Below are 23,442 nucleotides of genomic sequence, written 5' to 3'. Positions count from 1 at the left end.
GCATGAGTAAGACAGCATTCTGAATAAGGCCAGGATCATCATTTAAAGCAGGGGAGTATTTTGAGTCATCAGATCTCAGGGTGGCGTCTCATTCCAGATGAGTACCTTTATGTTTCATCACTGTGAAAGGGCTTGCCTAGCCTTGGGGAATGTGGGTTGGGGCCCTGGCTTTCAGATCAGGGACATGCTCTAGGAACTCATCAAAGGCAATAGCAGTGGCTGCCACTTTTACCTCGTTAAAGCTGGGAGAAAGCTTCTAGGTCCATGCTGGACTCCTTTACTTTCTAGGTTGGTCTTGTGGGGTATCTGGTTGGGAAGTAAAACTTTCTCTTGGTAATCAAAGAGACTGCCTGCCAAAGAGTAGCCATGGACCTGGTTCTCAGTATAGAGGTTTTGTTCTTTTTCTTTTTGGCTAGCCAAGTGAGGAATGGAGAAGGAACAAAGAAATCTATAACTGGTTCTTTTTTCTTTTTTTAGACAGAGTTTTGCTCTGTTGCCCAGGCTGGAGTGCAGTGGTGCCATCTTGGCTCACTGCAACCTCCACCTCCCATGTTCAAGCAATTCTCCTGCCTCAGTCTCCTGAGTAGCTGGGACTACAGGTGCGCGCCACCACACCTGGCTAATTTTTGTGTTTTTAGTAGAGATGGGATTTCACCATGTTGGCCAGGCTGGTCTCGAACTCCTGGCCTCAGGTGATCCACCTGCCTCAGCCTCCCAAAGTGTTGGGATTACAGGCGGGAGCCACTGCACCTGGCTGTTTTCTTTTTACACATTCAGGCTAAAGCGAGTATTCACATAATGAGTTGTACATTTGATCTGTGCAGATTGATAACAGGTAGTAGGCTTATGCTTATTAATGGAAGCTGCTGTTCATCTCTTTACTCCTGTTGTGTTGGTCTGTCCGTCCTGTTACCTAGGCACCCAACTCAGTGATGTCCTGATTACTGCTGGATGACTCAAGCCACACCATGCCTATGTTCTCAGGTGAAGAAGAATAATAGAAACCACATAGATGGGTAGGTGTACCAAGCATTAAACAGACAGTATCCACATGCCTGTAAGGTGGTGATTATTTCCCTCCCTCCTTCCTTTTACGTATCAGTTTGAGGCTTAGAGAAGTTCGTGACTTGCCTATGGTTACTCAGTAAGAGGCGAAACAGAGAAACCCAGGGCTTGGCTTAAGAGTTCTTTTTTTCAATTAGACCTCAGTGTCTCTTGGCCCATAAGAATATAAGAGATAGGATTTATTAGAGACATGTAGGGGAGTCATCTGGCTCACTAATGACTCATCACCAACTCACCAGATCTACCATGGAAACCTAGTTTTTGTCTACTCTCAGGCACAGAGTGTTTGCTCCTCTACCCATCACTGACAAAGACAAGTTAGTAGTCACCTGAAGGCAGTGACTCATGTCTTTTACTAGGTCAGCTATCCCAAGTGGCTGGCACCTACTCAGGAAAAAGCATGAATATTAGGTTAAAAACGTTTTCCCCAGAAGAGTGGTACCCTAAAGGGTCTTATTACTTACCCTTTAAATGCGATAATGTGAAACTTTATTGCCATTGAGTGTATGGGTACCAAACCAGTACTGTGTAAGGAGGGGGCAGGGGGCATCAAGAAAATACTGACTCATGGAAAAGGGCCTCATAAGACTGCTGTGAGAGAAAAGGATTTTAACAGTTAGCTTCATTTTTCTATACGTGAGAAACAGACTGAACTTAAGTTCCACAATTTCCTCAGGAAAGGCTGACCTGAAGGGGTGGTTATGCTGCAATATAAGTACTTAACCTGTTGCATCATCAAAAGTGTACCTCCTGTGTTAAGAGTATTTCTCACCTGACTCATCAAGTCACCAGATCTACCATGGGGACCTAGTTTTTGTCTACTCTGGGGCACAGAGTACCAAATAAACAGGGGACATAGAAACAGCTTAGCAGGCCTGGGACCAGAGTTGGGCAAGCCATGCTCCAGTTACCCCTCAAGGAGTCTGGGCTTACTTCTGGAATAAAATGTTGTTACAACTTGGGTTTCGGAGAGGTTAACAACCACTGCTTGTATTTTCAAGAAGCCAGGAAAAAAGTCAATTTCTGGTACTTTCTTACTCTATGAAAGAGTCCTGCCTTCTTTCTCTCTTCTATCTGGGGACTGGTTATTTGTCTCCAGCCATCAGGAGAAAACAGTGGGCTTGTCATACTTCCTGGGTTTGAATCCCATCCTTAGTATTTGGCTAGTTGTGTGTCACTGGGCAAGCTACATTTTGCCAACAGGAACAGTAATGCAGCTTCATTAAGGGTAGCTGAAGGTTAAAATACATTATTTATGAGTGTCCTTAACACATGTGTGCCCAGCCCACATGCGCACATTGAGGAAATGGCTGGCTATCGCTGGAAAGACTCAAGGCCAGTCCAAGAAGTATAGCTGGGCCTCAAGAATGTAAAAATTTGCCTATCACCTCTACTGCTCTGTGTAGCTAGCTGCATTCTCCTCTCCATACTGCAGCAGTCTAATTGTGTATGATCTTCGGAGGCAGCCAGCGCATCTACAGAATGCACTGTCCTATCACAGTGCCCCTCCCTCCCTCACCTGCAGAGGAGGCGGTCTACCCGGGCTGTGAATAATGAACCTTGGAACCTTTATCCAAACTGTCATCATCACAAAAGAACCCCACGCACATTTTTCAGAGATTTTTATTGTTTCAGACTCAGTCATGCATACTAAAATTACATATTTTCACCACTTTGACTTAGAAAATGCACTAGAAAAATAAACTTTGGTCAAAACAAACACTGAAGTACATGAATCCACCATGTATCCCTATACTCAAAGCCAAACTGAATTTCAGTTTGAAGCAAGGAATGTGACCAGTGGCTGAAACAGTGCCCCAAGCTGGTCAGAAAATTAGCTCACCTCCCACTCCATCAGAGGCTCTTGGTCAGAGAGGTTTCAAGTATTTCACTTGTAACAGGTTCCTACCTGATATGCCAAGAAGCCGAGGCATAGCTACAAGAATCCACAGCAGCAGCATCTCACTGCCTCACTAAACCTGCTGCCCAGTGAGATGAAAAGAAAAACAGCCCCATGAAACAGGAATTTCATCACTATCATCTCCATCCACAAATCACATTGATCCTTTGCATGAAGCAAGCTCCTGTTGACTGTGATGATGTTTGTTACTAGCATTTTAAGCAAACCATTTCTCTAAGTCAGGAGAGCAGAAGAATGAATTTATTTATTTGACACAGAATATTGCTTTGTCACTCAGGCTGGAGTGCAGTGGCATAGTCTTGGCTTACTGCAACCGCTGCCTCCCGGGTTCAAGCGATTCTCCTGCCTCAGCCTCCCAAGTAGCTGGGATTACAGGCACGCACCACCACACCCAGCTAATTTTTGTACTTTTTAGTAGAGATGGGGTTTCACCATGTTGGCCAGGCTGGTCTCAAACTCCTGACCTCAAATGATCCGCCCCCCTTCAGCCTCCCAAAGTTCTGGGATTACTGGGCATGAGCTACTCCACCTGGCCAAGAGCAGAAGAATTTAGATTTACAAAATTAACAGATCCCAATACAGAGAGGTGTTACCAGAACTGACATCTTTCCTGAACAGTAGGCATGTTTCTGTTCGGTATAGCCACACTTCTCATGGGGACAGGAGATACAGTGTATAGTATATAGTATATAATTGGTTTAGCTAACATTTTACTCCCTAAATTAAAGGAGGCTTCAAAGGAAAACCTTAAATGTTGGCAACTTTAAAATGGTAAAACTTTTTAAAAGTATTATAATCGCCACAGCAGTATTCTAGCCGTTTGCTACCCAAATGAAAAAAAATCCCATGATTGATCTGAGAGTCAAATGCTATTTAAAGAAATTGCCCACCCAGGGAGAATTCTGAAAGGCTCAATATAAAGGAATTCAGAGAAAAGCCTCTTATTGTCTTATTTCGGGAAAAATGGTGTTTTGTAACCTGATTTTTAAATTTTTATTTTTATTTTTGAGATGGAGTTTCACTCGTCACCCAGGCTGGAGTGCAATGGCACGATGTCGGCTCACTGCAACCTCCGCCATCTGGGTTTAAGTGATTTTCCTGCCTCAGCTTCCCAAGTAGCTGGGATTACAGGCACCCACCACCATGCCCAGCCAATTTTTTGTATTTTTAGTAGAGACGGGGTTTCACCATGTTGGCCAGGCTGGTCTCAAACTCCTGACTTCAGGTGATACATCCACCTCAGCTGCCCAAAGTGTTGGGATTACAGGTGTGAGCCACCGCTCCCGGCCTTGTAACCTGACTTACAGACCTCCTAAGATAAGTGACTCCTTGTGAAACCAGGATGAAATATGAAAGATCAAAAGCTACTTTTGCCTTAATTTTTGCAGCAGCAATAGAATAAAAAAGAAAATGCAAGGAAAAAAATTAAAAAATAAAGCGACCTTTGCCAAGAGCAAGTTAGAAATTCAAGACATGAAGCCAGGGTGGCACTTTTGGCTGTTTTTGTAGATTTCATCCAGTCTCTCCCTCATGAAGGCAGAACAGGGGAAGAGGCACAGTTTTCCAGAATTCCATGTTGGGATATGGGGGAAGAAGAGGAAGAAAATTCCCATATTCTGAAATGTATAGATTTGGAAGCTTTTAGGTACCAATTCATTCAGACCTAAATTTACTAAATAAGCCAATTGAGGGGGGAAAAAAGGAAAAAAACTTCCAAAAAGAGAGAGTACAGTGTCTCTGTGGCAGTGAAGCCAACTAGATACCAGGAATAAAGTTTGGAGTATAGATCTCTATCATAGAATCACTCAGGGATGTGAAGCCAGCTCATCAAAGGCCACGTAGTAAGGTAAAGGTGGAGCCCGCGTCTCCTAATTTACTGTCCCATTTCCTTCCGACACCACACTACCTTGAATTTAGGGAAAAGTTAATTTCCAAGTGTTTGTGCAATGGTCCAGAACTTCTCCCTGAAGGAACATACTCCCAGTTCTTGAGGTTCATGGGTTTGCCTCACCAGTGCGCTCCCCAGTGCTGAGTAAGGCTCACTGTGCTCCCTGGCTGGTCATTCCCCACCCTGCTGAGACAGCCTGACACAAACACCCTGGTGAAGCCACAAGGAGACCACCTTGATTTTCACGCAGGGAGGTCTTGGTTTCACAGCTTGGTTCAAGTTTCCTGAGGTGTCAAAACTATCTGATACCTCTTCGGAGCCAAAACAAAGCAAGCAGCTCCTGGAGGCAGATAAACTTAGGCTCCAACTCCTTCTAGAAGCTGAGTGAAACCACTCCTTCCTTGTCCAACTGGAAAAACCTAAGAAATAGGCCTCTCCAGGTCCCTTCTGGTCTTTGAGATAATTCTCTAGGAGAGCTGTGGCCATGCCTGCATTAAAACAAATGCGACTGGCCAGGAATGCAGTGTAGAATTGAAACATCAGGGCTGAGTGATTCATTCCTCTTTACCCAGTTTTTGTTTTGTTTTGTTTATCTGTCTTCCCTCTTGGGGAAGCCTCCACCCAGTTCTCCCATCCAGGCCAGTGGGTTCTGAACCCCCTCCTTCCCTCCTTCAGCCATCCCACTTGCCCTGCTTGGGCCTTTTCAGCAGTGCGGGTCACATCATCGTCAGATGGAACCAGAAGCAGCCAGGAGTGCTTTTTGGCACTTCCAGCTCAGCCAGTACCCTAGAGGATCCAGGGTTACTATCCATGGTGAAAAGCACTTTCTCTAGAATTGGTATTAATGAGGTTAAGTAACTTAATTTCCGCCAACAACTTATCCAGACATTTAAAAAGGCAACAGAGATAAACAGCTTAGTAACAACAGACTGGCCTTCAAATTTCAGAGTATTGTTTTCTCCCTAACTGAGCTGTCTGCTTGACTGGTTAGTCTAATAAATGCACGGAGAAGGTGCACACACAACACAGTACTTTTCACTATTTAACACCATGATCATGTGGAATACATTAGAAAGGAAATAGGTCAAAAACCATCATGTGAACCGTCTAATTTGATGTTTGGGCTAAGGCTAAAATCTTCACAGGGAGGTTCTAAAGTGCTGAAATGCAGAACATTCAGGCTGACTGGTTCACCCACACCAGAGAGAGAAACTCAAGTGGGGCTGGGAGGGCAGGGGGGCCCAGAAGTGACCCCAGCAATAACCTGCCCTTGTGTTCATTTCCAGAGACCAAAAAAAAAAAATTTTTTTTTTTTTTTTTTTTGAGGCAGAGTCTTGCTCTGTCACCCAGGCTGGAGTGCAGTGGTGCGATCTTGGCTCACTGCCACTTCTGCCTTCTGGGTTCAGGCGATTCTTCTGCCTCAGCCTCCCGAGTAGCTGGGACTACAGGAGCCCACCACCACGCCCAGCTAATTTTTGTATTTTTAGTAGAGATGGGGTTTCACCATCTTGGCCAGGCGTGTCTCGAACTCCTGACCTTGTGATCCGCACACCTTGGCCTCCCAAAGTGCTGGGATTACAGGCATGAACCACCACGCCCGGCCCAGAGTCCAAAATTAAAGAATCTCAAGTAATTAACTACTGTAGCCAGGTTTACAATATAGTACCAGAGTCTCAGGGATGGAAGGAATTCATCATACAAGATCCTGGTCACCTTAACCTGGCCTCACAAAAGCCATCTTTTCAAAATTGAACCATCACTATAAAAAGAAAATTGGTGTCAGTGAGTCCCAGGAATACACATAATAGTTTCTTTAAAGGCAGGGCTAATTGGTGACACATCTCTCTTGGAAAGACACATGTACCACAAACAAAAACAGGATCCAACCACTTGTATCAAGATAGTTATCTTTCTAGGCAGAAAATCTAACATTCAGTAACTAAACCAAATCCCAGAGCCTCAGCAGCCAAAATGGCCCTAGCTGACATTTCATCCAGCCTCATTTTATAGAGGAGAAAGTAGAGGCCCATATCTTGTCCATAGTTGCACACCTGGGATCCAGGCCAGAATTCTTATAGCTACACGGGCCTGGAATCCAGCATCTTAGGTTGAGTAAAATCATTTCCTGCTAGGTCCCTGATTCTATTGAGAACCAGGGCTAAGGCTTTATGGATTTGGGAAAACTTAAGTTTCTATTGCAAACTTCAACCAGTGGGTCCCAGAGGTGCTTTGAAGTCTCCGGCTTCCACATTTGACCACAAAGTGCTGCTTATGTCCTGATGCTTACATGATTCAGTTAAGGTGCTTTCCAAACCCGGTGACAACAGCTGGGGCCTTCATCTCCAGTAAGTTTCCTGATGAGCAGCAGAGGTCTATACTTAGGGTTCCTGTGAAAAACACAAACTCCCAGTCTCACATTTGGTCACACTGAAGGTTTGGCCAAATTATTTCATACAAGTAGTTCTCACTGGCCAAACAGGTGGTTTTTCTCCTGGAAAAGTGGGATCAAAGTGACTTTGGTCCTGATTGTTCTTGCTTCCAAGATGTGTAAGAACCAGATCACCAGCCCCCAACCAAAAAGCAAAACAAAACAGATATAGCCTCCAGATTAATAGTTGCAGACTGGGATTCCAAATGTTTAAGAATCAGTGGGGACATTTTCCATGTCTTCCATGGAGTAATTCAAGTAGCCAAAGGCTTACCCCAAAATGGGCTCACGCTCATATCTCAGGCTGTTCCTTCATCCTGCAGTTTAATTACAAGGAGCAAGACTGAATCCATGGACCCTTAAATTCTCCTTGTGCCTCTCCAAAGAAAAGAAGGAAAAGAATTAAAGATGGTGACCCTGGGGGACGGGCTAGTAGCAGGAGTACAGCTGTGACTTCACAGCTCGCAAGGAGTCGTCACACTGTGCATCTGAGGTCAGGCCCTCAGGCAGCAGCGTCTGGCCCAGGATGCTGTCACAGGCAGGAACAGGTTGGCAGAACTCTTTCACAAAATCGTCTTCTGAAGCCAGCAGTACCGCGTTCCAGGTGGCAGTGTCCAGCTCCCCAGCCGTGCCCCCATACTCCTTGGGGAGGATGCTGCTTGGAAGGTTTGTGTGGAGAGAGTTCAAGTCAGACCCATGGAGGAAGAACTAAAAGGGAATGAAATGAAAACACACATGTCCTTAGGTTAATCAGGAATGCAGAAATCTCCTCCATGGTAGGTGCTCAAATAAATATCTGTTGAATGAAGAAAGGAAATGTTAATGGCAACTCTACCCTTACTTTTTCAGCCCAGAAAGCCTGGAGTATCCTTAATTCTCTTTTCCTTATACCATACGTCCTGTTGGCTGGAGCTTCAGAATATATCCAGGATCCAGCCGCCTCACCACCACACTATTCAGTTAATGGCAGCAGCCACATCACTTCTCCCTGGATTCCTCCAGTGGCCTCCTATCTGGTCTCCCTGCTCCCACTCTTGTCCCTCTGCAATCTAAGTTCTTTTCAGTGAAACTCAGATCACAGTCGTGCCTCTATGTACAGCCTTCCAGCACTCCCACCTCAGACTCTGAGGCCCATCATAATCTAGCCTCATTACTTCTCTGAGTGCTCCTCTCACCACCTGCCCCTCCAGTCTTGACCCAGCTGCGCCAGCCTGGCTGCTCTTCCAGCATGCCGGGCAGGCTCCCACGTCAGGGTCGTGTCCTTGCTGGCCTCCCAGATACCTAGATGGCTCACTCTCTCACTTCTTAAGTCTTTGCTCAAATGTCAGCTTCTCAAGGCTGCCATCTCTAACCACTCAGTTGAATACCGCAACCCTTCCCACCTCACACATGCTATCCTTTTCTCTGCTTTATTTTTCTCTGTAGCACTTACCACATTCTAATACTAGATAACATAACTCACTGTGGCTCCCTTTAGAATATAATTTTCCTAGGGGCAGGGGTTTTGGTCTGTTTTGTTCATCTAGAACATGCTTATACATAGAGTTGATCAATAGATATTTCTGAATAAAGGAACCTATGAAGGAACAAACGAAGAACATTGTGGGCCCCAAATCAGCGCATTCACAGATGAGAAAGACCTGTCCAAAGGCTGCTTTGCTGAAAGTTCCAAACAGAATCTTCAGGGACCCACATGGGTTCACACACAGTCAGGGAAGCCACTAAGTTAGTGGTCTGCAAATCTAGCTGTGCATCAGAATTTCCTAAGGGGATTTTAAAGCACAGATCCCTGAGCTGATGAATCAAAATCTTCAGGGAAAAAGCCTAGGAATCTGGAGCTGGATTTCAAGCTCCTTACCTTGAAATTTTCTATCTATATATGTTACTTACCTCCTTGAGATTTTCTATCTCTATATGTTACTTCTTTGAAAAAGCAAGGGCCCAGTGTGGTGGCTCACGCCTGTAATCCCAGCACTTTCGGAGGCCAAGGCGGGTGGATCACCTGAGGTCAGGAGTTTGAGACCAGCCTGGCCAACATGGTAAAAGCCTATCTCTACTAAAAATACAAAAATTAGCTGTGCGTGGTGGCACGTGCCTGTAATCCCAGCTACTCGGGAGGCTGAGGCAGGAGAACTGCTTGAACCCAGGAGGTAGAGGTTGCAGTGAGCTGAGATCGCACCACTGCACTCCAGCCTGGGTGACAGAGCGAGACTCCATCTCAAAAAAAGAAAAAGCAAGTAAAATTCAGGGCCCAGTCTTTGCAGTGATCTTCCTAGGCCTCGGGAAGGAGAAAAATACCACCCATCCCATTTCAATCAGTGGGACTGGGAAAGGCTGAAGAGGGAATTGGCTCTTCTGGGTCAGAAAGGAAGACAAAGTGCTATTTATCCCTTCTTAAATAAGAGGTAAGCTAAAAACTCACATAGCTCATAAACCTTGAATTGCTCCACAAACTATACAGCGGGACAACATATTAGGCAAATGGAAAGGCTTAAGTAGCATTTTTAAACCCCACAGTTCTAATGGCCATAACTTAAAAAAAATTTATTTTAGAGACAGTGTTCTGCTCTGTTACCCAGGCTGGAACACAGTGGCAAGACCATAGCCCATTGTCCAAGCCCATGGCAGCCTTGAATTCCTGAGCTCAAGCAGTCCTCCCACCTCAGCCTCCTGAGTAGTGGAGACTACAGACATGTGCCACCACACCCACCTAATTTTTTTTTTTTTTGAGACAGTCTCACTGTTGCCCAAGCTGGAGTGCAGCAGCATGATCTTGGCTCACTGCAACCTCCGCCTCCCGGATTCAAGTGATTCTCCTGCCTCAGCCTCCCAAGTAGCTGCAATTACAGGCATGTGCCACCATGCCTGGCTAATTTTTTGTATTTTTAGTAGAGTCGGGGTTTCACCATGTTGGCCAGGCTGGTCTCGAACTCCTGACCTCAAGTGATCCATCCACCTCGGCCTCCGAAAGTGTTGGGATTACAGGCGTGAGCCACTGTGCCCCAGGCACACCCACCTAATTTAAAAAATTTTTTTAGAGATGAGTCTTGCTATACTGCCCAGGGAGGCTCTTATGATAAAAATCCTGGTTCTGCTCTCTCTACTGGCAAATATTAAATTCTTGTTCATTTACTCTTCCATCTTCCCCTCACAAAAGGGACTGTTCATTTATTTTATCTGTAACTCTGTACTTTTCCAAATTAGTTGTTCCAGGGCAAAAATAATAAACGAGTACCAGATGTCACAAATAAATCAATGGAGGGAAAGAAAAATCTGAAGTCAATAGGATCATCACTTACTCTGTTTGCTATTTTCTCCTTTAGAAATGGTTTTATGATGGCAAAAATGCCTTTAAATATTCGAGGTTCATTCACAACATGGACTGCTTTTATCCGAATGGGGAAACCATCCTGTGTGGGAAAGGCAAAGGGGTTTAGAACATCTGGAGAATCTTTCCACACCTTCCTCCCCCCAGTTAAATCTTCACTTTCAGCCCCAACATCAGTCTGATCTGATCCTTATGGCCTCCTCAATGACAGTCCACGTGGGGCCTAACTAGAAAGACGGACCTCAGGGAAAGTCTTTCCTGGGACCCAAAACTGGGTTAGAAGAGAGGCAAACAGAGGCTGGGCGTGGTGGCTCATGCCTGTAATCCCAGCACTTTGGGAGGCCAAGGTGGGCGGATCACTTGAGGTCAGGAGTTCGAGACCAGCCTGGCCAACATGGTGAAATCCCATCTCCACTAAAAATACAAAAATTAGCTGGGCATGGTGGCACGTGTCTATAATCCCAGCTACTTAGGAGGCTGAGGCTGGAGAATTGCTTGAACCCTGGAGGCGGAGGTTGCAGTGAGCCAAAATCGTGTCACTGTACTCCAGCCTGGATGACAGCCTGGAGTCCATCTCAAAAAAAAAAGAGGCAAACATATGAAGAGCTGCTGCTCTTACAGCAGAAAACAGTCTGAGTCTACAGGGACAGATCTGGCAAATACCAGACCTTCTAGATCAGTGTTGCCCAAAGTATATTTCTCAGGCTATTAGAGGTTATATAAAACAGGGCTCCACAGCAGGCAAATGAGTTTGAGAAACGTAGTCCACTAAGCATAATCAAGTGAGTTTCCTTAACTGCAGTCCTGTTCAGAGCCTTTAACATGTAAATTCTTACAGTGAAATTCACAAGAAAGGGACATGCTATACAGCATTTCCCAAACTTACTTTTTTCTCCTCTCCAGATGATCTTATGGTACTAACACTGATCCACACTCTTGATCCTGACACTTGAATTTACAAGGTATTCAGGAGGAGGCATCAAAAGGAGTGCCAGCGAAGGAAAGCCAGGGTTGGCTCAAAGCCAGAATCCAAATGTTTGATAATGTCCAAATGTGCACTGATTTATTTAAATAATAAACCTGGTGCACCACAGGGGCGGAAACATTTGTGGAATCAGTGAGAAGAGCTACTATACCACCCGTGCCCCATAGTTTACAAAGGAAAACACCCCACGTGGTGGGTCAGAATGAACAAGTAATCAAAACCTGTCACAGCTGTGACAGGCTATATTTTCTCTAGGTCTCCATCTCCCCATCTATCAAAAAGGAAAAATAGTTTTTGCCTTGCCTATCTCAGAGGATTTGCTGAGGGACTGAATAGGCCCTGATGACTGTAAAAGCACTGTGCAAGCTGTTAAACACGGTGCAGATATGGAGGGAGCACCACAGTCCCCAGTGACTCATGTTCTGAAACACAGAACATGAGGTGTGAAGCATCTGACCAAAATACAGCCCAACAGAACACCATATCCCTCAGGTCCACAGAGGGCAGGAGGGGCTCCAGCACCTTACACAGAAGCATAATTTCTTAGGTTTTTTTGTTTGTTTGTTTGTTTTCTGAGACAGAGTTTTGCTGTTCTCACCCAGGCTGGAGTGCAATGGCGCCATCTCAGCTCACTGCAACCTCCGCCTTCCGGGTTCAAATGATTTTCCTGCCTCAGCCTCCCAAGTAGCTGGGATTACAGGCGCCGACCACCATGCCCAGCTAATTTTTGTATTTTTGGTAGAGATGGGGTTTTACCATGTTGGCCAGGCTGGTCTCAAACTCCTGACCTCAAGTGATCCACCTGCCTCGGCTTCCCAAAGAATTGGATTACAGGCGTGAGCCACCGCGCCCAGCCAGTTTTGTTTGTTAGGAGAATTCTTCCTCTGCCTTCCAGACCAAGAAAAGGCAAAAAGCAGTTCCCTAGTTTTTTGGACTCTTGCCTTATTGAAGTACCTACTCCAGAGAGTACTTGAGAGACTGATGAGAACAAGTGGTAAATAGGACTTTTAAATTTCTTCCCATAATGCTTTTGTGTTTTTCAGATTGCAGGTGTGGGATGTGCAGTTTGTGTATCATGTGAGACCCACAGTAAATGGACAGGCCCTGGGGAAAGCCAGAGCCACCATGAAACAGGCAGGACAGATAGGGGTCTTACCTGGAGGATGCCAATCACCTTTTTGGCTATAAAAGGGCCAAAGTGAGATGCTTTTGATAAACTCACTCCTTTGTAGTCTGCAAGAATTACAATTCCATTCACCTGGGTTTCTTCAGACTGAATGAGTTTTTCTAAGGTCAAGTATATGGCTCGGATGTTTTCAGTAATTGGATAGTTGCTCGGTATCCATCTGTCTAAGGTGATAAGAGATTGACAGTATGTTACAGAAGTTAATATAAATAAGTGGTCAAACAAAGATTTATCTCCCTTCTATCACTGTTGTTTCAAAATGGAAAACAAAGATATTCTAGTAGCCATGACTCTTATTTAGGTTAGTAAATAGAATAATAAGCAGCAGCTGGTTTCTTAACGCCAAACAGCAGCACATTTTGTGATGGAAATACAATTGAGTGTTGAGGTTAAGAGCATGAGCTCTGGCTGGGCACAGTGGCTCATGCCTGTAATCCCAGTACTTTGGAAGGCCGAGGTGGGAGGAATTAAGCATAAGCCCAGGAATTCAAGACCAGCCCAGGCAACATGGCGAAACCCCATGTCTACAAAATATACAAACACTAGCCAGGTGTGGTGGGGTGTGGCTGTAGTCCCACTACTTGGGAGACTGAGGTGGGAGGATCTCTTGAGCTCAGGAGGTTGAGGCTGCAGTGATCATGCCACTGTACTCCAGCCTGGGTGACAGGGTGAGACCCTGTCTCAAAAATATAAAAAAAAGTATGCACTCTGAAGTCAGACACACCTGAGGTTTGAATGTTACTAGCTATGTGACCTTGGGCAAGTTACTATAATACCTCACTCTGAGCCCCGATGTCCTCATAAGTAGAATAGGGTGATAATGCCTACCTTCATGGACATCTGTGCTTTCTGCCATCATGTATTTCCCCTTATCTTCATAGCACTAACCTGATTTTCCTTAGGGAACCACCTCCTCCCACTCTAGCCATGCAGTTTGGATAGAACTGACTTGACTCCTGACTCCAGAGGTGAGCAAGTGACTGGGGATTGATTGGCCAATCTGACAGCACATCCTTCTGGCCACAGTGTGTGATCCAAGCCAGGTCAAGCAGAGTCAAGGAGACTCAATTCTAGGACCCCTGGCCCTTTGGAAAGAGTTCTGTCTTCCCTCTTGTAGTTTTGAGGCGGTGAGTCTGAGATTCACGGGCCCCATGAGGCAAGAGAGCTGGCCTGGGAGTGAAGCCCCTGTTGAGGACAGCAGTGGTGGGGACAGCTTTCCAGTGCCAGAGTTTGGGCCCCTGAATGGAAATATGGCTAGACCTCAGTTATCTGAGCAACTGAGTTTTTTTTGTTTGTTTCAGCTAATGGGAGTTGGGTTTCTGTCACTTGCCACACAAAGACTGAGTTTTGGCCAGATGTGGTGGCTCACGCCTGGAATCCCAACACTTTGGGAGGCCAAGGTGGGTGGATCATTGGAGGTCAGGAGTTCAAGACCAGCCTGGCCAACATGGTGAAACCCTGTCTTTACTGAAAATACAAAAATTAGCTGGGCATGGTGGTGCACACCTGTAGTCTCAGCTACTTGGGAGGCTGAGGCAGGAGAATCACTTGAACCCAGGAGGCAGAGGTTACAGTGAGCCGAGATCGCGCCACTGCACTCCAACCTGGGCAACAGAGCGAGACTCTGTCTCAAAAAAAAAGCTGAGTCTTGACTCATACACGACCTTGACGGGGGTATCGTAAGGATGGAACATAGTGCTATGTTCCCCTCCTCTTTCCAAGGTGGATACTTTTTTAATACACCCCATGTATTTAATGATTCTTTCCTCTCTTTGGGAAAGAAAAAATGAGAATGCCCACTTTTTACTGTTAACCACTGTTCTCAAGAAAATCCCAGCAAAATCTATGTGCCTCTTTCTTAAAAGATAAAACTTCCCATTTGCCAACAATGGGATGTGTGATGTGTGCAAAAAAATTTTTTTTTTTTTTTTTTTTGAGACAGAGTCTCGCTCTGTCACACAGGCTGGAGTGCAGTGGCGTGATCTCGGCTCATTGCAACCTCTGCCTCCTGGGTTCAAGCGATTCTCCTGCCTCAGCCTCCGGGGTAGTTGGGATTACAGGCATGTGCCACCATGCCCAGCTAATTTTTGTATTTTCAGTAGAGATGGGGGGTGGGGGGTGGGGGTTGGGGGGAGGCGGGGGCGGTTTACTGTGTTGGCTAGGCTGGTCTCGAACTCCTGACCTCATGATCCACCTGCCTTAGCCTCTCAAAGTGCTGGGATTACAGGCATGAGCCACCGCACCTGACCTGATATGTGCAAAATTCTCGTGAAAGATCTTTGTCCCCAAATTGTGCCAGCTTGCTGTCTAACGTTGCTGCCAATTAACCCTGCCTCTATGTAACTGGATATCATCCCTTTCAATCACATGTCTCAAAAGAGCTTTAACGAAGGCAAAGCTGATACCCAATTGAGAAGAAACGTTTCTGTGTATGCCTCTTCCTAAAACGCTGGGTCAGTGGAAAGGGGTCCAGATCTGCTCCAGACATATGGGGAAAAAATTCATCTCCCAAGCAAAGGGTTGAAACTACACAAGCAAAGGTGCAATCAGTGTTGTAATATCTGACTGTTGTAATATTCTTATGAGTTGAGTACAGAGGAGCAGCAGAAAAACCTGCTGACTGGTTTCTAGGTCTCCTGGTGCCCTAAAATCTGCACTGCATTGCTTATTTTAAAATAAACACCACTAATTTTGGCAAGTACCTAAAATGGCAGGTAAGCCATTAACAGTGGTCTTGGTACATACATAGTAAAGTCTGAAGAGAATGGTTTAGCCTCCAAAGAGAGTTTGGGGAATGAGTAAAGGCGGAGGAAAGTGCATGGAGGTGTCCACTCCCCATCAAACTTCCCTTCAAGAGGGCGTTTATATGAATGAGCAAAAGAGGGCTATTAGTGTGTTCTCATTCCCTGGCTTACTTGGGGAGAACACTGCATCTTACTTTCCATTTTTCTCTCAGCTCTGGTCTGATGGAAAATGTTGAGGCTAGGAATGGAGTAGAACATTCCAAAGTTTATAACGCTTTTGGTGTCATGGAAGAGAACAGGCCTAAGAATCAGAAATCTTGAATTCTGGCAGCCCCTGGTCATTGTGTTGAAATGCTCCCCAAAGAGCATTTTTTTTTTTTTCATTTTTTGTAGAGACAAGGTCTCACTATGTTGCCCAGGCTGGTCTCAAACTCCTGGCCTCAAGCAATCCTTCTCCCTCACCCTCCCAAAGTGCGGGGATTACAGGTATGAGCTGCTGCACCTGGCAGGGGAGTATTTCTAAATGCTCTTTTAGTGGCAGAGAGCCCCCATTCATAAACCACCATGACAAAGAAATGTAAGGTATCCTCATCACTGCCATGAAATGCTAAGATCAAAAAACAAATCCAAAGTGAATCCTGTCAGTGGCTTCACAAAATAGAGGAAAGGAAGGAAAGGTTGGAGGAGGCACAGAGGAGGCACCTTTCCAGGTGTCTGCCCAGTCTGCACCCTTGCACTGATACCTGTACCTCAACCTATTCACAAAGAGGGCTCAGAGAGGGCCCTGGCAGTCATGCTTGTATCCTATGGCCAGGGGCAGATTCTTAGGCCCCACCAGATGCTCCCCACTAGAAACTGGGAATCTGCATTGAGGAACTTAATTTGGTGGTCAGGCAAACCTGAGAGCTGAGAGGGTGCCAGATTTAACTAGGTGCACAGGAGCGGGACAGCCATACACAGAAAAAGTGTGAAGAAGATATGCAAAAGGCAGAAATGTGTGGCTGAAGGACACACAGACTGTCAGGCAGAGACGGAGAACGGCTGTCTTGGCTCCTGGTGGCATTCTGGTTCTTGGTTCTAGGCCCTAGTAAGAGCTGCCACGCCTTCAGCTCTCTGGTTCTGGGAGGGACTCCTGTCTCCTTCGACTAAATCCTCCCTTTTTTCTGAAGTTGGTTTGAGTAGGTTTGTGTTATCTGCAATCAAAAGAGCCTTGACTATAACAAAGGAGGGGTAAAAAAGGGACCTGGAAAGGAGGACAGGGTGCTGAATGGACACACTGCAGAAGGACTGGACACACACACCCCACAACAGTCTAGGGAGATACCTGGGCGGATGCAGACGACATGGCAGCCCCTGGGGTCAGTGTGGGGCAGCACGGTGAGGAACCCGGAAGCAAGGACATCTTTTAAGGCTGATGGCTTCAAGTTATTGAAGACTTCGGGCCAGCTTCTTCTACAGCTGTGGTAGTTGACAAGGAGCTGGAGGGCCCGGTCGTAATCAAACTTGCGGGCTCGGAGGAAGCGCAGCAGGAAGGCATCGTCGAGGGATGTGCTCAGGTTCGGGTACTCCTTCCGCACCATGTCACGAAGGGCCTGCACATCTCGAAGTCTCCATTCCGGCTTTTCCTGCAGCTCTTCCCGGGCTTTGGTGACCAGGTCTTCTGTCAGTGAGCACACATAGCCCGGAGGCTCAGGTGGTGGTGGCAGCTCATTTTCAGAGAGTGAGGCCACAGAAGGGCTGGTTCTCAGAGAGTCACTTTCTTCGGACATTAGCTACCAAGGTCCCTGCCAACAGAGAAGCCCTAAGCAAAGTTAACAAGTGCTTATTTCAAATCCTAGGGCAGTACAGTGTAGGGGACAGGAACACTTCTGTAAAAACCGAGTAACCTCAGGGCAGTGTTTCTCAACTGGGGGCAATGAACTGGATCTAAACCATACACGCAAGTCTGACCCCAGGCCGGCTGCCGTTAGTCCCCAGGGAGGCAGGCAGCAGCTACAGCAGACTATACACTCCCTAATAAACACCAGGGCCTTCCTTATAAATGTATTAATAGGTGCTCGACCTTATTCATCATTAAATAAATGTGAATTAAAACAACTGTAATGTATGTGCTGTAATCCCAGCACTTTGGGAGGTTGGGGCAGGCGGATCACCTGACCAGCCTGGCCAACATGGTGAAACCCCATCTCTACTAAAAATACAAAAATTAGGTAGGTGTGGTGAGTGCCTGTAATCTCAGCTACTTGGGAGACTAAGGCAGGATAATTGCTTGAACCCGGGACGTGGAGGTTGCAGTGAGCCGAGATCGCACTGCTGCACTCCAGCCACAGCAAGAATCTGTCTCAAAAAAAAAAAAGAAAAAAAAACAACAACTCAGATTCAGATTGGCAAAAATAAACGTACTCTAATATGCTTGCTGCTGCTGGGAGTATAAATTGACAGCCTCTTTGGAGGGCATTTGTCAATATCTTCAGAATGTAAACCTACATGCCCTTTGGGTCAGCAATTCCATTTCTAGGACATATACTTGTATATATATGCAAAATATGCACATGGCCTTCACAAGTATTGATTATAATGACAAAAGATTGGAAACATCTTAACTGCCTATCAGGGGAGACTGGTTAAGTAATATTACCATATTAATGGGGTACTAGTCAGTCATGAAAAGGAATTAGGGGGCCGGGCGTGGTGGCTCACGACTGTAATCCCAGCATTTTGGGAGGCCGAGGCAGGCGACTCATGAGGTCAGGCGATCGAGACCATCCTCGCTAACACGGTGAAACCCCATCTCTACTAAAAATACAAAAAATTAGCCGGGCGTGGTGGCAGGTGCCTGTAGTCCCAGCTACTAGGGAGGCTGAGGCAGGAGAATGGCGTGAACCCGGGAGGCAGAGCTTGCAATGAGCCGAGATCATGACTGCACTCCCACCTGGGTGACAGAGCAAGACTCCCTCTCAAAACAAACAAACAAACAAACAAAAAAAACGAAAAGTAGGCAGATCTTTATGAATTGACATATTAAAAAAGCAAGTTGCAGAATAGTGTACAGAAAATCACGTTTTTAAACTATACACATACACTTATGAATGCACACAAAACTTCTGGAAGGAGATATAAGAAACTTACCAATGGTTATCTCTTGGGAACAGAACTAGACAAGTGAAGATTTAAGATGAGAAAGAGGATTTTTACTATACTGTTTGAATTTTTTACTACATACCCATGTAACTTATCGTGGCAGTCGGGAATATGTGCCGGTCAGATCTGCTGGGAAAACGTAATTGATAAAGGGCCCCAGTGGCTGTCCCTCTAGATCCACTATCCAGGGGAAGCCAGAACTTTCCACAGCCCTTCTGTGGCCTCACTGCTCCTAGCCAATGATTTAGTGAGACATAGGGCTCCTCTAACAGGCAGCGTTTGCTTGAGGGCCTGGCCAAACCTTTGTTGGGACTGCCCTGCAGTCAGAGACTTGCTGCCCAAACCTCCTTCACAGGAGCTGATCTGCATCACTGCCAGTGGCTCTTCCTGACTTCTCCAGCTCCCTTCCCAGGTGCTGTCCTTTGCAAGGGTTGCCTCTACATTTCTAGCACGTCTAACCTCATCCTAGTGTCTGCTTCTTAGAGGACCCGAACTCATGCACTTTTTTGTTTGAGAGAGAGACAGGGTCTTGCTCTGTCACCCAGGCTGAAGTGCAGTGGCGCAATCATAGCTCTCTGCAACCTCGAACTCCCAAGTTCAAGCAATCCTCCTGCCTTAGCCTCCCAGGTAGCTGGGACTATAGGCACACACCACACCTGGCTACTTTTTAAATTTTTTCTTGGGCTGTGTGTGGTGGCTCACGCCTGTAATCCCAACACTTTGGTAGGCTGAAGTGGATGGATCACCTGAGGTCAGGAGTTCGAGACCAGCCTGGCCAAAATGGTGAAACCCTGTCTCTACTAAAAATACAAAAATTAGCCAGGCATGGTGGTGCGGGCCTGTAGTGCCAGCTACTTGGGAGGTTGAAGCAGGATAATCGCTTGAAACCAGGAAGCGGAGGTTGCAGTGAGCCGAGATCATGTCACTGCACTCCAGCTTGGGCGACAGGGCGAGACTCTATCTCAGATAAATAAATAAATAAATAGATAGATAAATAAATAAAAATATATTTTAAAAGGACCAATCTGCTGTCTTGAGAATGGACTCTAAGGGAGTGAGGACTGAAGCAGACCATTTAGAGGCTATTGCAATAATCCAGCTGAGAGATGCTGGTGGCCTGGAGTAGGTAGCCTTCACTGACCCCCAGCCAGGTTAGGTGCCTCCCCCGCACTTCTCCCACCCTATTGCAATTGTCTGTTGGCAATTTGTGAGCAACATCCAAATTTGTCTTGTTCATCACCTGAAACCCAGCGTCTAACATGGTGTTAGACACATAATCTGCACTCCATAAATATTTGTTGAATGACTTTAGTCTGGTTGGCACAGGTATGCTAAGTGAGGAATGGAACAACTATGGCTTTGTTTCTATGGAAGTAACCAAGAGATGCCTGCAATCCCATCAAACATCAGTGTTCACAAGGTACAAGCCTCACCTCAAAGCCCCTCTCCAGCCTCATTTTCCATCGCACCCCACCTTGATGCACATTAAATGCCAGTCAAAACAAACTAATAGCCCATCATCCTTGGAATAACTCGTGCACTTCTGATACACTCTGCCTGGAATTTCCTCTTCTAATTTGTTCCTAACTTGACAGCTCAGGCTCAGCTGCCATGTCACCACCTCAGTGAATCCTTCCCAAACTCCCTGAGGGTGATTCCCTCCAGTTTTCCACAGAACTGGGTTCCTATTTCTTTTTTAGAAATTACAGTCCAATGCTATGGGCATTTATCTAGAGTCAGTTTCACCACGCACTCATTTATCAAATAATTACCGATCACCTACCATATATGTCAGGCACTGTGCTCACAGGCACTGGGAACACAGACGCAAACAATACAATTCCTTGCCTAATAAAGCTTACATTATAGTGGAATGAAGAGAATGCATACTTGAGCACTTTACCATGTATCAAGCATTGCTAAGCCCTTTACCCATTTCCTCATTTAATCTTCACGTTATTTGGTGAGAGCGCTATTACTGTTGCCATTTTACAAAGGAGGACAAAAAGGACTGTCCCCTAGAATCTAAGTTCCACCAGGGCAGAGGGCTTGTCTGCCATGTCCACTGCCACCCCCAGTGCCGGGCACATGGCAGTGGTCTGTACACATCAGCGGAGGATATAGGTTAAGCGATTCGCCCAAGGGGGCACACCCGGTGAGGCAGAGCAAGGATGCGTCTAGCCCCACCCTGGGCTTCTAATCTGTACCCTCCACCTGGAGCTTCATGTTGACTCTCCAGGGACTCAGCAGTGCCGAGCGCTCAGCAGGACTCAGTCACAGGCTGGTGAATGAGCTGACAGGCGGACATATGAGTGAGATGCAGACACCATTGGTAACGGTGAAGCCAAAGATCTCCCCCACCTGGAGCCCATCCTTTCTGGAGCATCACTTTCCTTTCCACCCCTTCCTCTCAACAAGGAGAGGTCAGGAAGCCATCTCTCCTAGAGCCCCCGAGACCCCATATCCCGTGGACAACCTTCCGAGGCCCCCACTTCCGGCTGTCACCCCCTCCCCAGGTGTCCCCATTTCCTGGGGTCTCTCGCTCCTCTGGTCCCCACTTCCGGTTATCCTTCCCTCTCAGGGGTCCCTCTCCTCAGCTCCCAGGGCACACGGATGGGCTCGCGGGCACTCACCGGCCCGACTACGGGCGGAGCGCGGGTCAATCGGCGGCGGGAGCCTCGTCCGGCAGCGCACGCAGAACCGACCCGCACTCCCTGCCCGGCCTGCCCGGCCCCTCGCGCCGGAAGTGACGATCCAGGGCGTGGGAGGCGGGGCTCCACCTAGGAGCGCGCATGTGCGACGCCTCCCCGCGGCGTTGGTGTTCAGTCCCCACTGAACTCCGAGCTGCGGACCTGGAGTAGCTGGGAGGAGCTGGGGCACCAGCCGCTTGTCAAACCCGGCTTATAGATGGGGAAACTGAGGCTCAGAGAAGGAAGGAAAGAAGCTGCCATTTTCCAAGAACATGCTAACATGTACCTGTTGTTTAACATCCATGATCTCATTAACTCCTCATATTTATGCAATTCCCCTATTTCAGGAAAGGGAAACTGGCAATCAAGGCAGTAAAGGGCTTCAAACCCGGACCTCAGGATTAGCATTCTAGACTTCCCCCCACTATGGCTGCTATCAGGACTAGCTGCTCCAAAAGGGGAGACTCCAAACCAGGGGACATCTGTCTGTCATTAACTGAGTGACCTGGAGCAAGTCCCCATTCCTTCTTGTGCTTCCGTTTCCTTACCTGAAACCTGATTCTTGCTCTGGAGCCTGATTCAATAATTACTTTTTTCCTGCTTTGGGGTTCATTACGTTCCCTCCAGACAAAGGCTTTACTAACTCCCACCCCAGTCCATTAAGATCCGCCCGCAAGTATTTTGTGCAACTGCAACTTTGAGGCAAATCTCCTAGGTCCCTCTGAGGCAGAGGACCACCTCTGGTGGTCCAGGAGAACTCTGAGCCCAAAGAAACGACCTTAAACAGTCTTTTCGTTTTCCTACCCCAGGGGCAAGAGGAGTCCCAAGAAGATGGGAAGTGACCCATGAAGGCCACAAGAACGTGGCAGTTTCTGCCAGATTGAGGGGGCAGGGGGCAGCAGTATGGAGGGGACCTGAGAATCATGAGTTTTGACTCCTGCTCTCAGTTTCATCACTTCTAAGATTGACAGACAAAATATATAACATTCACTACAGTTTGAATTTCAGATAAACATTTAAGCATGTTCCTTTCCAAACACACACACACATACACACAGATAAGTGTGTCCTATGCAACATTTGGGACACATTTATACTTTAAAAATTGTTGTTTATAGGAAATTCAAATATGACTACTGGGCATCCTGGATTTTGTTTTGTTTGCTAAATCTATGTATTATTTTCCTGTTACTGTTACAAGGAATTACTGCAAACTTCATGGATTGAAACAACACAGATATATTCTCTTGCAGTTCTCTAGGTCAAAAGTCTAAAATCAAGGTGTTGGCAAGGCTGCATTCTTTTGGGGATTTCGAGGAAGCATCAGTTCCTTTCCTTTTACAGGTTGTAGAGGCCACCTGCATTCCTTAGCTTATGGCCCCTTCTTCAAATCACCTCAACCTCTGGCTTCTGTTGTCACATCTACTACTGACTGATCCTCCTGCTTCCCTCTTCTTATAAGGACTCTTGGGATTACACTGGGCTCAGCCAGATAATCCAGAATAATCTTACCATCTCAAGATCCTTACATTAATCACATCTGTGAAATCTTTTAAAACGTAAGGTAAGGCCGGGTGCAGTGGCTCACGCCTGAAATCCCAGCACTTTGGGAGGCTGAAGCAGGTGGATCACTTGAGATCAGGAGTATGACGAGACCACCCCAGCCAACATGGTGAAACCCTGTCTCTACTAAAAATACAAAAATTAGTTGGGCGTGGTGGCACACGCCTGTAATCCGAGGCCCCCACTTCCGGCTGTCACACCCAAGTATGCGGGAGCCTGAGGCAGGAGAATCACTTGAACCCAGGAGGCAGAGGTTGCAGTGAGCCGAGATCATGCCACTGCCCTCCAGCCTGGGCGACAGAGCGAGACTCTGTCTCAAAAAGAAAACCCCCCAAAACAGCCGGAAGTGGTGGCTCATGCCTATAATCTCAGCACTTTGAGAAGCCAAGGCAGGTGGATCACCTGAGTTCAGGAGTTCGAGACCAGCCTGGCCAACCTGGTGAAACCCTGTCTCTACTAAAAATACAAAAATTAGCCAGGCCGGTAATCCCAGCCACCTGGGA

The 23,442-nt window shown here is 46.6% G+C and overlaps 2 protein-coding genes across 5 annotated transcripts in view; one reads left to right on the top strand and one right to left on the bottom strand.

Annotated features, from left to right (window-relative positions):
• Window positions 1-4,584, top strand: part of SERINC3 (serine incorporator 3) — a 29,559-nt gene extending 24,975 nt beyond the window's left edge. Inside the window, exon 11 of the mRNA XM_063601056.1 lies at window positions 918-4,584. The gene's annotated coding sequence lies outside the window, so the exon portion shown is untranslated. The remainder of the gene's footprint in view (window positions 1-917) is intronic.
• On the bottom strand, window positions 2,673-21,437 carry TTPAL (alpha tocopherol transfer protein like). 4 transcript variants are annotated; one of them, XM_063601058.1, is made up of 6 exons: window positions 21,320-21,437; window positions 18,675-18,699; window positions 16,870-17,329; window positions 12,772-12,965; window positions 10,602-10,712; window positions 2,673-8,010 (listed from the first exon to the last, which is right to left on the bottom strand). In XM_063601058.1, the coding sequence occupies exons 3-6, from the start codon at window positions 17,312-17,314 to the stop codon at window positions 7,732-7,734; spliced, it is 1,029 nt and encodes a 342-aa protein (XP_063457128.1). In that variant the 5' UTR covers window positions 17,315-17,329; window positions 18,675-18,699; window positions 21,320-21,437; the 3' UTR covers window positions 2,673-7,731. The 4 variants fall into 4 exon arrangements, with proteins under 4 accessions (XP_063457128.1, XP_034803273.1, XP_003825978.1 ...); XM_034947382.3 differs by lacking the exon at window positions 18,675-18,699 and having other exon boundaries at window positions 16,870-17,346; XM_003825930.4 differs by lacking the exon at window positions 18,675-18,699.
• Window positions 21,438-23,442: the final 2,005 nt, after the last annotated feature.

The sequence above is a fragment of the Pan paniscus genome, chromosome 21, assembly GCF_029289425.2.
Source record: "Pan paniscus chromosome 21, NHGRI_mPanPan1-v2.0_pri, whole genome shotgun sequence".
Lineage (NCBI taxonomy): Eukaryota > Metazoa > Chordata > Mammalia > Primates > Hominidae > Pan > Pan paniscus.
The sequence above is the reverse complement of the archived record's forward strand: the minus strand, read 5'-3'. Positions and strand labels throughout refer to the sequence as shown.